We start from the raw sequence: 12531 nt of genomic DNA, 5'->3' as shown, positions 1-12531 counted from the left end.
TGAAAACCAATATTTAATTAATTAAAATAATTATAAATTAATTAAAATTCAAAAAACTTCCCAAACACTTGGGAATCCCTCCTTAGTTCATTCTTGACCTTTGGAGCTGTTCAATTTGGGAGCAATGCTACAGTTAATCTAATTTTAATTGAAAACCAATATTTAATTAATTAAAATAATTATAAATTAATTAAAATTCAAAAAACTTCCCAAACACTTGGGAATCCCTCCTTAGGTCATTCCTAACCTTTGGAGCTGATTTCAAGTAGTTAAGAGTTTATTTGGGGCAAAATCACAAAAGGGCTTTTAATTAATAATTTCAAAAATTCCATAAGTACTTGAAACTTCAATAATTCATAACTAATTCAAAAAAAATCCAAATTGATCAAACTCACTTGCATTCAACTCATAATGGTGCCTAGTTTTTATTAAAAATACTAAAATTCCGGAGATCTGCCAAAATTAAAAAGTCAACAGATCGGTCAACATTAAGTTAAAATTAGGCTAAAACTTCAAACCTTTGTAATAAAATGTAGAAAACTCTGATTTCAGCGTACTTACTGTCTGACTGATCGTATTAAGGTCTAATATTTTAATAAAATACTAAATGTCCAGAAAACATTCTTAATCTAAAAGTCAAATTTGGACCCCTTAGTTGACATATCCGGATAACCTCCAAAATCTATTAATTCCCCCAAACTCCAGAATTTTCTTAATATGCTGATAAAATCATTAACCCACTCATTAAAATCAGTAACCAACTCACCTTAATATTAATCCACTCCTTTAATTCCAACTAACTTAAAATAACTTAATCAACCCCGATTGCTACTAGATAACCCAGGCCTACGAGGCTATTAACTTAGCCCCAAGAAAGGTGAAATAAACTTCATGGCCTCGATGTGAAACAAAGGTAGTAATCAATTAACCCTTAAAATATATTTAAATAAAATTCTTAATGTATTAATATTTAAATTCTAATATAAATTCTCCCTTAAGCCTTAATAAACTCAGAATTTTAAACAACTTTAACCATTCACCCACCTTAGGATCTACCCCTGTCACACGACCTTATACACACACTTTAGATAATGTGCTAGGACAACCAACTCTAGATCTAGGTTAGGCCGGTGTTTACTTTACTGTTGAATGCCAGATTTTTCATAGTTTTCACTACATGTTGTGGATGAAATTGCTTTGCGGTGTCTGTTTTACTTTTTCTGCACTCTGTGGATGGATTGACGTGTTTGGCAACTAGATTACCCTTAGGTTAGGTACGATCTATATGTCACACAGTTTTTTGCAGGTGGCCACGCTCATGCAGGGCAATAAAAAGGGGGCTACATAAAATAAAAAACAATTAATATAAATGCTTGCACAGGTGCTTCAACTGCTAAAGCCCCCCAAATAAGAAGAGCGTGGCCAGTGAGTTTACTTTCTTTTCTGTACATATATATAACTACTTGGGAATGAAGTATTTTGATTTATTAACTGCTTTAGTCTAGATTTTCATTTTCATATAAATGTAATTTGTATAAATGTTAAATATTGTGAAAGTTAGATTTTGAGTTGGAATACATAGGTCTAAAGCTTGGACTCCAAAGAGAAAAGGACACCCCTTAGGGGAGTAGCCCTTTTCTATTTGGAAATCCAAATTTGGATCACACTTCTTCCCTAACCAAAGAGGAAAGAGTGGCCTTCCCCTTAAAGGAAATACCCTCTTATCCATTTGGGTAGCTTACTACGAAGAATCCAAGGAGTTTGAAGAAAAGGAGCTCAAAGGAGAACAAGATTGAAGACTGAAAGTATCCCACTCAAAACTACTTGCGTCATTACTAGTTTTAGAATCCGGGTTATTGTTAGTGGTGCCCGGCCACTTTACTTTCTACGAGACCCTGATTTGTAATAAGCAAGGAAACTTTATCTATGGACATTTATTGATTAATTAATTTATATTTGATGTGTTGAATTGATTGCCTTTAGGATTGTCTGCTTTTCTTAGTTTTTGACGTTTGTGTGCCGCTTTTGTTTTTGCCTGGACTCGTGAGGCTCGTGAGGGTGTGAAAATTTTTATATTCATAACCTTAAAGTCTAAAATTTTAGTGAGTCTAAATAACATAGAGTGATAACGAATCTAGGAAATTAGCCGGGGATCGACCCCGGGGTCGCATGCATATTTCTGCATTACTCTTTCCTTGTTTTAGATCCTTCCCCGCCTGCGGGTAGAGTCCGGATAGTCTGACCTATAAGGACGAGGTGCCAGACCTGGGGAAGTCCAGTCTTCTAAAAAATTATTTTCTAAGCCTGTTTTTAAATATTTCGATGACTTTTCATGCGCAGCAAATTTCTAATAAAATGCTCAACTCTAATTAAATATCATTTCAATCCAAAACATAAAGCCCAACACTTAAATTAAGTTGGGACACTTCTGGATGGTTCCGTAATCTCAAAGTGTCCCCTATCTTTCTTCCCCTGACTCTGTTAATAACTGCTCAATTTTGATCCATTCCCTTTTGAGTTTCCAAAATTCATCTCTCTTTGATATCACTTCTAGAAAATCTGACAAAATTTTGCCACTATTTTAATCGAGAGTTTTTGTAGGGGATTTTGTCTCCCTATGATGTAATTAACTACAAGGGCTTGCGCTCGTAGGAGATTTGGAACCACACACACCTGATTTTAAAAATTGATTTTTCAAAGTTCAATTGGATTTCTTTGGGAAAACTTAAAATACTAGTGATCGTTATTATCACAATCAAAGAATTATCATCGAATGGTATTTTCTCCCTTCGGGGAGATACACCTTTCTTTGATAAGGCTTTGAATGTGAAATCAACAATCACACTTCTTGAATATTACGGCTGGATATTCAATAGAACCTCATATTGATCCTTCGGGGCCATATGAAATTCTCTTTAGTATCCAGTCACGATATTCAAGATGATTCTCATAATTCTAAATCTGAATGCCGTTATGAAATTTTATTTTCACCTTTCGAGGTGATATACTCGTTCTAACAGAATGGTTCGATTTTAGAATTAGAATTTAACTTTAACTCCCAAAGAAAATCAATATTTTTCAAACCTGTTTTCAAAATTCCACCAACAAATATCCTTATCTATTTTACCATCACTCTAAATAATACACCTAATATAACTAAAATGAGTACTCATATTAATGACTTGATTTTTCAAAGTCACAATCCCTCCACTAGATCTATTACCACTAAAATTACACCCCATACATTTAGCTTTAGATATACTCAAACAAAAACCTTTAGATTCTAAGGTTGACCTCCATAATTCAAGTTTACCTTCAACTCCCTCTCTAGTCTTATCAACAAGAATAATATAATTAGAAAAAATTATACACCAAGGTGCATCCTCTTGCAAAAGTTTAGTGAGAAAATCCATGACTCAAGCAAAAGGATATGGGCTTAAGGCTAATCCTTAATGTAATCCAACTGAAATAGGAAATAGGAAAATCCATGACTCAAGCAAAAGGATATGGGCTTAAGGCTAATCCTTAATGCAATCCAACTGCAATAGGACAATAGTTGGTCAAACCACTTTGTGTTTGAACACAAGTAATAGATCATGCATACATATCCTTAATGACTTGAATATAAGAATTATTAACCCCTTTTCTTTCAAGAACTCTCCATATCACTTCTCTTAATTGGAACTTTATCTTATACTTTCTCTAAATTAGTAAATATCATATCCTTTGCCATTCAGCAGGAACCATGTAGCCACTTTGTATTTGGATGTTCAATCATTACAAGGATTTCCTTCCATATCATAATGATCCTCTACCATGTCTACCCAATTCACCACCATTTTGCACTAACATGTAACAACCATTATTGCCTAATTTGGTCATTTTGGAGGAAACGACTTTACACTTTATGTATGGAGAAATCATCATGTTAGGTATTTCCTAAAAATATCACAATATCTTTCTAATATATCTCCCACGTTTATAGAATAAGTGGGCCTTATTATACATGTCACCCTATACATCACTCTATGTGCTGAACTATTAGTCTATGGTGTGATTGTCCATCAACAACCACCTTCCACTAGTAATTTAACACATAGGTAATGTCCTTTTTCATTCTAATAATGATCACAAAAGACTTAAATATTACCATCCACCTTAACACCATCTCCAATTAACACCCATATTAAAAATAGCCAAACTACTTCCTTAATTAGAGGTTCAAAATTTACAACTTTTGATCCAAGTTATCTTTAAGATTAAATTAATTTCATGAGAACCCTAAGAGATGAGAGACTAAAATGAGTGATTATACTCGCTCTTATTTTTTTTTTCCTTTAGCCTATTTGAATTCTTCTTTTTCTTATTTAGTGGATATAAACTAAGGGGTTGAAATAATTAGTATATTCTAGGTATTCTCTCTCTCTCTCTCTCTCTCTCTCTCTCTCTCTCTCTCTCTCTCTCTGCATGTTATTCTCTCTATTTCTATTTATAAACTCTTTCAAATGGCATAACTCTAACCCTCAATCAATAATATAGATTGAGTTGGAAGCTGGCCCTGAATTATATTGTTTTTTTATAGAGATAAAGCTTTAACTAACTAATGGGGCATAGGACTCAACCAATAAAATGCGATAATGCTCAATCAATTAGGTATTTGGTGGAAAAAAATTATTACATAAGGTTTACGTTTTTGAAGGAGTTTGATAATAACTTTTGTTTGTTACTTAAATTGAAAGGAAGAAGAGGTGGCATTACAGGAAATTCATTTTATGAAGTGTGGAAGACATTCAATTGGATATATTCTTATGAAGAATGTGATAGACTACTATTCTTCTATCTAATAATAAAGAAGGATGTCATTAAATTTTTTAGAAGGTGTCAAATGTGCAAAGTTCATTATAACATTCTACAATAATCAATTTAGGGGCTATAGCTAGTTACAAGTTCCATATCATTCTTCATGTTGGGGAAATGATTTAATAGTAATCTCCCTTCTAGAAGAAAATAAATGAATAAGACTTCCATAAGTTTATTTTACAAGCTCCTATCCACCTATCCAGTGGCGGATCCAGCCCTTTTTTTTAGGGTGGGCAAACTTAATATATAATAGATATATTTCAATAGCAAAATTCAAAACAAAGCATTGTATTCATCATAATTTTTAAAAAGAAAATTACATACTTTACATTCTACTTTGCATTTTTTGATAATGTTGCATAATAATGGTTGCATTATAAAATTTTTTTATTACTTTTTTATATATGCTTAGATATGTATTTAATTTCATTAAAAATAAATTTCCATCTATACTTTTTTATGTTAAAATTATCAACCAAACGATTGTCAGCTAAAAAATAAACATCAATAATGTTTAATATTGTATCAGACTAAACATTGATTTACAAATATAAAATAATAATTAAATTTATAAAATTAAGAAAGAAAATTTAGGCTTCGTTTGGGACGGCTTTTTTATTGCTTTCTAAAACGGAGTTTTAGTTAAAAAATAAACCGTTTTAGAAAGCAATAAAAAAGCCGTCCCAAACGAAGCCTTGATAAAACAAAATACCATCATATATAAAACATTTTCAAGAAAAACCTATTGTAAACAACTAAACACCATGTGTAGATAAGGAAAAATGGAAGATAAAGGAAAAACTACTGTAAAAAGATTTTTTCAAGATGCAAATAAAAAAAATGGAAGCAAGAAATAGAACTTACCTTCAAAACGATGAAGGCGGCTGAAAAATGAAAAGAGAGGGCTGGGTAGAGTGGTTGCGGGCTGCGACTGTGAGAGACGAGAGGCGAAAGAAGCTTTCTTATGGAAGCAAGAAATATAACATACCTTCACGAAGAAGCTCAGACGAGAAGATGAAGGCGGTTGCGGGCTGCGGCTGTGAAAGACGGGAGGCGAAAGAAGCTTAGACGGGCAAATAGAGAGCTCCGCCGAAAGAAACTGCGAACAAGAGCGGGCTGCGATGTCAAAATTTTGGGCAAATACTTTTTTTGAGGGGGGGCATATTTCCTAAAGTACCCCTCCGCTGCTGTTTTTTTTTTTTAGGGTGGGCATTTTCCCACCCTTAGCTGGGCGTGGATCCGCCCTTGCACCTATCCTAATTAGTGTTTTGATAAAAAGGTGGCCACTATAAATTATATAGGCAAGTGTCGTGATTACATTTAGAAAAATTCAAGAGAGGGGATTGAAGAACAACTGACTACTAATTAGTCCATACTCTCCCCTAATAAAATTTTTTTATAGTTATTTTAAGCTTAAAAACAATCATCTTTGGTTAAAAGATAGCCAATTGATATTAGAATATAAATTGAGAGTTCTAAGTAATTTTGTAAAAAGTTGTTCACATGTGTGTGTGTGTTTAGGGGGGGGGGGTTTTCACATATGGGGCGGGGGGGTAAAGAAGAATAATTGTGAAGATTATTCCATACGGATTAGTGAGGGTATGAAGGATAGTAGTGAGATCCTTGTTATTGACCCAACCATTCATGTTCAGGTTATAAATAGGGTAAACAAGTAGAACGAGGATAGTATAGATGTCCTTGCCAATAATCTTGTCATTCTTTTAGAAAGTGAAGGTGTTGTAGTACAAGAAATAGATCCATCTTTTACCATTATATGTATGATAATGTTATGAAAGAGATATAAGATGTTAGCTCAACTCCTATTATGGTATCTTGATATGATGTAAAGTTAATAAATTATCATAGTAGAAGAATAAAAAACAAAATAAAAAATAAATATTAAAACAAAACCATCAAGCAAGATCTATAAGCCAACATATTGATGTGTCATTTTATATCTCCGCTCGATTGATGAACATTTTCTTTCTTCAATGCCTACATATCAGGATTGAAGACAATTTTTTATAGAACGAGATAAGGGTGGGTAATAGAAGCTTGTCATGATTTCAATAGTTGAATATACCTTCAACATGACTATTTAGTAAGCTAACAGGTCTATTAGTCCATTGTTAACATAAGTTTTAACCATATGTTTTATGTTTTATAATGCTAAATAAGAGAACATATATGACACTATCCAAAAGTTTAAGGATCATGCAATTATTGCTATCTAAACTTAATTGTTCTATCAATGCTTTTAAATAGTGATATCTATATACAATTAATTAAAGAGGAAGAGCACCTTTAAGTGGCCTAAACATGTACTATTATAAAGGAAATTTCTTGAGGTCTCACTATTTGCAAAGAGCATGATGTTGTATTACTCTATGCCCTCTTCTATTGCAGCACTGAACTCGCATGTAACGATGAGTTTATTATGCAAGTATTTCCCTTATTTACTTGTGTTGTCATAATTATTTGACAATGGGTAGGATTGTAAGTGGAGAAGGTACAACATACACAAGATTCTTGTGTTTACCATAAGATCAACCATTTAAAATTCTAATAAAATTTTATGTAGTACTTACACATATAGTTTGATGAATATTTTATATCTTATTTGTAACAATGATTATAAAGACTATGCAATACAACACATAATCTACTTGAGTTAAAAAATATATTATCTAAAAATTATAGTGGATTGTATACCATTCTATAGAAAGAGGCCACGTATAGATTTATGTTACAATTATGTAGATCCATAGGTCTATGGAATTTGGAATGAAAATAGTAAATTGTTCAAATTGGTCAATAACAAATAATGCATACATAATATTTTGATCATACTCTGATATATTAAGGTTGAAATATACAATGTTATAATATACTCTGATGTATTAAAGTTATAACATATTCTATAATAGTTGTTATGATTTTACTTAAAGATATCAAAATAATAGTCTTATATATTATACTTCTTATGAGTGAACTCAATTATGTGAAAGTTATAGTTTAATGTACTATAACATATTAAGAATATATTTGAAGCTTAATTGAGCTATGTTCAAATTTAATTCAAATATTTATTAAACATTCTTTGCTAAAATATCAAAAATTTACTCGAATGTCATTTAAAGTTTATTATAATATTATATAATTTTGTTTGAATTTATATGAAAATATATTTGAATCTTAGTTAAAATATTGTTAAAAACTTTTTAGAAGCATAATTAAAATTATTATTTATATATTGAATTGGACTTCAATGTAAAATTCATAAAGAAACTTCAGACATCATAGCCAAACTAAAACCACAAAATGCTTGTCGTTTCTTCCACGAGATCCCCTCCCACTCTCCTACATCCCCCTCCATCGCAAAACCCCACCTGGCCACTCCCATTACTCCACCTCCGACCACAACAACATCGCCGCCTCTTTTTTCATCCATCTCTCTTTTCTTCCTACGCCACATCCCGGCCGCCGCAGCCCGTGGACTCTTCCAGATGCCCCCCGCACGTCTCAGCAACCGCTAATTCCTAGTCCGCGCCGGGGAGTCCGTTTACGAGGGCATGGGCGTCCTCAACACCAACCCCGTCACCAAAACCTCTGTCGACAATGGACTCTCGCCGGAGGGCAAGCAGCAGGTGGCGCGTGCGGTTGTTGAGCTTCAGAGATTGGAGGCTTGTAGTAGGAGCTGCTGGATCTGGCCGTCTATTACACAAAGAGCGTATCAGGCCGCGGAAATCATTGCCTCTGTCAATGGAATTGATCGCAGGTTCCTAGGAACTCAGCCTAGTCCTATTTCGATTTGAGACTATTGTTGATCTTAATAGTTAAATCCTAATAGCAGTTTGACAATATAACAGTAAAATTATGTTAAATTTTGTGAAATGATTTGGACAGGTAATTTAAGATTTAAAGCAATTAGTTTAAAGCAGGTTCATTACTAGGAACTCAGCCTAGTCTTATGATTTGGGAACCCAACTATCATTTCACTTTTAATGTAAATTTATTCTCTATTTTTTAGAACATGTTTGTTAAAATAACAATCAACTATTAATTAAGTTATCTACTTTATGGGCATTCTTTTTCTATGAGAAATGATAGAAGTTAAAGGCTTTGAGATTCTTTCAACTGAAAATTTCTTCTATTTCTCGATTTGTAGTCGAATAGTTCCTGAATATAGTTTTTTGGATGCCCGTGGGCTGGGTGCTCTTGAGGGAAGGAGCTTGGATGCTATTTTCGAGGTGAGGGCTTTATGAAGTTTATGCGGTTGTTTTGATAGGTTTTTGAAACTTTTATCCTTATGAGGTTTATGTCTTTAGAAGTTTTTGGATGGTCTTCTAGGATTTTAATTGTATATATATATTATGGGGCTTATGCTTTTTGAGATTTTTGGTATGCATATATTTTCTAGATTTATATATATTTTAAAATTTTTTGAATGATTTTGTACCTTCCGAGACATTTATCTTCTTTGATTTTTAAATGAATGTAGTCCCTATCAATCACTTGCTCTTATAGAGTATTTCTAGTGAGGATTATGTCCACTACTAGCTTCCAATTGGGGTATTTTGAGTTACCTGCTATCTCGATCATATAATAAAAGCTAAAAGTCTTATATGGACGCGGGACTGCTCGACGCGGCCACGCCGGGCTGATGCGGGTCCGGAAGCCGGGTTTATGTGTTATTCCGGGTCAAATCGGGTCATTCCCGGGTTTCCGGGTCAACCTGAACCCGACCCGATTTTCCAAACGGGTCAATTTTTCAGACCCGAACCCTACCCGTTTCGGATTCGGGTCAACCCTAACCCGAAATGTTCGGGTCGGGTTTTCGGGTCGGGTCCATTATTGACAGCTCTACATTAAACTATGTGTTTCTCCAAAAGCACATTGTAATATTCACATACATCTCCTCTTCCATGCAATAAGTGGAGCTATTTGTTTGTCTTCACCAACTCGAATGTAAATTATGTTCTTCCTTAATTTTGCAATTTTCTAAATGTATCATGATTTAGTTGTTAGGATGACATATAATGGACATAGATTTGAGAAAATAACATCAAAATTATTTTTCCTTTGGTGATGCAAATTCTCTTTTCCAACAAGATTTTGTAGGTATTATCAACAAATGGATTTTAATTCTTTTCAATTTGTGCAAAGTTATGGACAACCCTATATATTTCATATGAAATTCATCAATTGACATTTCTAGTGAATTGCAACAAACATTTGTCCCAATAAGGAGCTATTTTGGAAGTTTATGCTCGATGTTGAGATACCTTAAAAGCAACAAAGTATCTATTGCTTGTTATGCCCCTAGTTCTCATGAGTTTTGCCCGTGTTTGATTCTTTTGATAGTTTTTTTATTAATAACTTCTCATAGGAGCATCAAATAACATGACCTTATCATCTTTAAATAATATTGTAATTGTTTATTCCATTAATAAATGAATCTTTTAGAAATGTTTCTCATGATTCACAAATACGGACATGATTGAAGTTCTCAAAGAAAATAAACCCATTCTAGTCTAATTCATTTACCTCACTAATTTTATTTTTTATTGTTTCAACTATTTGTATCCAAATTTTATAACAAATTAATTGGCTTTTGCTAATTTTGGGTGGATTGTAATTGTTTCATGGCTTTCTTTCCCCCATGAATGTTGCCCTAGAAGATTTGATTGTATTGTTTGATGAATGTTATCTATAATTTTTTGTTGCTGGTGGTGGACATGTTTGATTTAAACTGAACATGAGTAATGAGGTATAAGACCAAATATTTGTTATGAGGTGATTGTTATTGTTCTTTACAATTACGATGATGCTTGATTCAGAACTTCTCACAATTTGCTTAAATTATGTATCTTTCCATCTTTCTTTTATTTTGCAAAGTAATTAACTTGCTTATTTTTTCATTATTAAAATATGAAGCACACCCACATCTTTGTCATGAATTTTCAGGTGTATGCATTTGACAAAATTTCACCAAATAATAAACCACCTCCCATTACAGATGGAACGCCAAATGAAAGTGTTTCGGATGTCTTTGTTCGTGTGACACAACTGATGTCAATTTTAGAGACTCAATATTCTGAACAAACCATTGTTATCATATCCCCAGATTCAGATAATTTGTCGATATTGCTAGCTGGATTAACAGGAGTTGACCTTCGCAGGTATTATAATCAAAATTTTAAGATTCCCCAACATTTCCTAGCAATTTGTTATTTTATTGGTCACACACTCTTCTTTATAAGTTTGAATAACCATCCAATTGAATTGTGCATACTAGTTTTTCTTTGAATTGCTTTCTTATTAATCAAAGCGAAAAATAGCCTACATTTTGTTAGCATGAAAGGTGCAACACATGAAGATTTTTATCAAGACAAAAAGTTCAAAAAACAGTTAAATATATTGTTCAAAATGATCCCATTTAGTACAATGCAGAAGTCTGGTGTGGACTGCAGCCATTTCATATCAAAGAATTTTGGTAGAAATTAGTTGGTTGAGATTTGAGAACTTTCAAGGCTGATAGTTCCTTTGATAAATTCAATTTAAGAATGAACGGCTTCTAATTTTTGGGCAGGATCTATCCTATAAATTGGCGAAACTCCACGAAGAGAGTGAAGAACAAGAAAAATTGGAGGAAATATGAATCGTCTAGTGCTGAGATTATCACTGTCAATTTTATGGAAAATGCTACTTCTGCAAACATATTATTTACAAAATTTGCATTTGATTGTGGGCTGCTCATTGTTTGTCTTATTACAAACAATGAAATCGCCCTAATAAAGTAAAAATGTAATCAATTTAGAAAGAAAAGCATATAATTCAAGATGCTTGGATAAAATTTTCTAATTCCAAGCTCATTGTGAATTGTTTAGCTTGACTGGTATTCATTACTGTTGGCAATTGATATTTTTTGTCTATGTTGCATGCAGGCACTGGGATCTATCATTCAAGCCTGGGGAGGTTCGAATGGTGGATCCTGTAAGCATCCCCACTTACAAAATGCCAGCATCAGCTGTGTACAAGTGTATGAATCCCCCAAGTTGTACATGATTTTTTACTTGGTTGCAATCAAAAGAATAACACATGTAATTGTGCATCTTATTGTAGTCAAACGAGGTATTATTTTAATCAAATTAACACATGCTGCTAACTTCTTTTTTAAACTAGATTTGCTCATTGTTCTAACTCCCAAGTCATAACTCCACCGGACAATGTAGCTAACTCAGTCTATTCAATGAACCAATTAAATGATTTAATTATTTAATTTAATATATTTAGAATAAAACAATATTAAACTTAATAAATTAATTTAAATTTAATATATTTTAATTTAAATAATAAGCATTAAATTCCTAAAATAATTATTTGTCAAAGAATCTCCAACTAAGTATTTTTATGTGGCTCCACCATGCCATGTGAGTTTTTAATATATACAAAACCAAAAAATAATATAAATAGTATTAAGAGAAAGTTATTAACTGTTTGGTTGAAATACAAAAGGGTGTTAACTATTTCAAATGCAGAGGCTTTAAAAATTTTGATGTTTGGTTGGAATACAAAGTGAAGTAAAGTAAATTAAATGTAGAGTAAATTATTTTAGTTTTTTTTTTTAAGTAAATCAAATATGCTCAATTTTAAGTCAGAACCATTTAT

The 12531-nt window shown here is 32.6% G+C and overlaps 1 protein-coding gene across 1 annotated transcript; it reads left to right on the top strand.

Annotated features, from left to right (window-relative positions):
- Positions 1-8308: 8308 nt before the first annotated feature.
- Positions 8309-11700, top strand: LOC110093346. The gene is made up of 4 exons (XM_028695549.1): positions 8309-8638; positions 9029-9110; positions 10828-11042; positions 11453-11700. The coding sequence occupies exons 1-4, from the start codon at positions 8433-8435 to the stop codon at positions 11661-11663; spliced, it is 714 nt and encodes a 237-aa protein (XP_028551382.1). The 5' UTR covers positions 8309-8432; the 3' UTR covers positions 11664-11700.
- Positions 11701-12531: the final 831 nt, after the last annotated feature.

This window comes from Dendrobium catenatum, unplaced genomic scaffold (assembly GCF_001605985.2).
Source record: "Dendrobium catenatum unplaced genomic scaffold, ASM160598v2 fragScaff_scaffold_658, whole genome shotgun sequence".
Lineage (NCBI taxonomy): Eukaryota > Viridiplantae > Streptophyta > Magnoliopsida > Asparagales > Orchidaceae > Dendrobium > Dendrobium catenatum.
Note: the sequence above shows the minus strand (reverse complement) of the source record. Positions and strands in the feature narration are given on the sequence as shown.

Excerpts from the sequence above, each read along its gene's own strand:
- LOC110093346 (XM_028695549.1), top strand. The coding sequence starts at position 8,433 with ATGGGCGTCCTCAACACCAACCCCGTCACCAAAACCTCTGTCGACAAT. Across the intron at positions 8,639-9,028 it reads GTCAATGGAATTGATCGCAG|TCGAATAGTTCCTGAATATA; the intron begins GTTCCTAGGAAC and ends CTCGATTTGTAG. Across the intron at positions 9,111-10,827 it reads GCTTGGATGCTATTTTCGAG|GTGTATGCATTTGACAAAAT; the intron begins GTGAGGGCTTTA and ends ATGAATTTTCAG.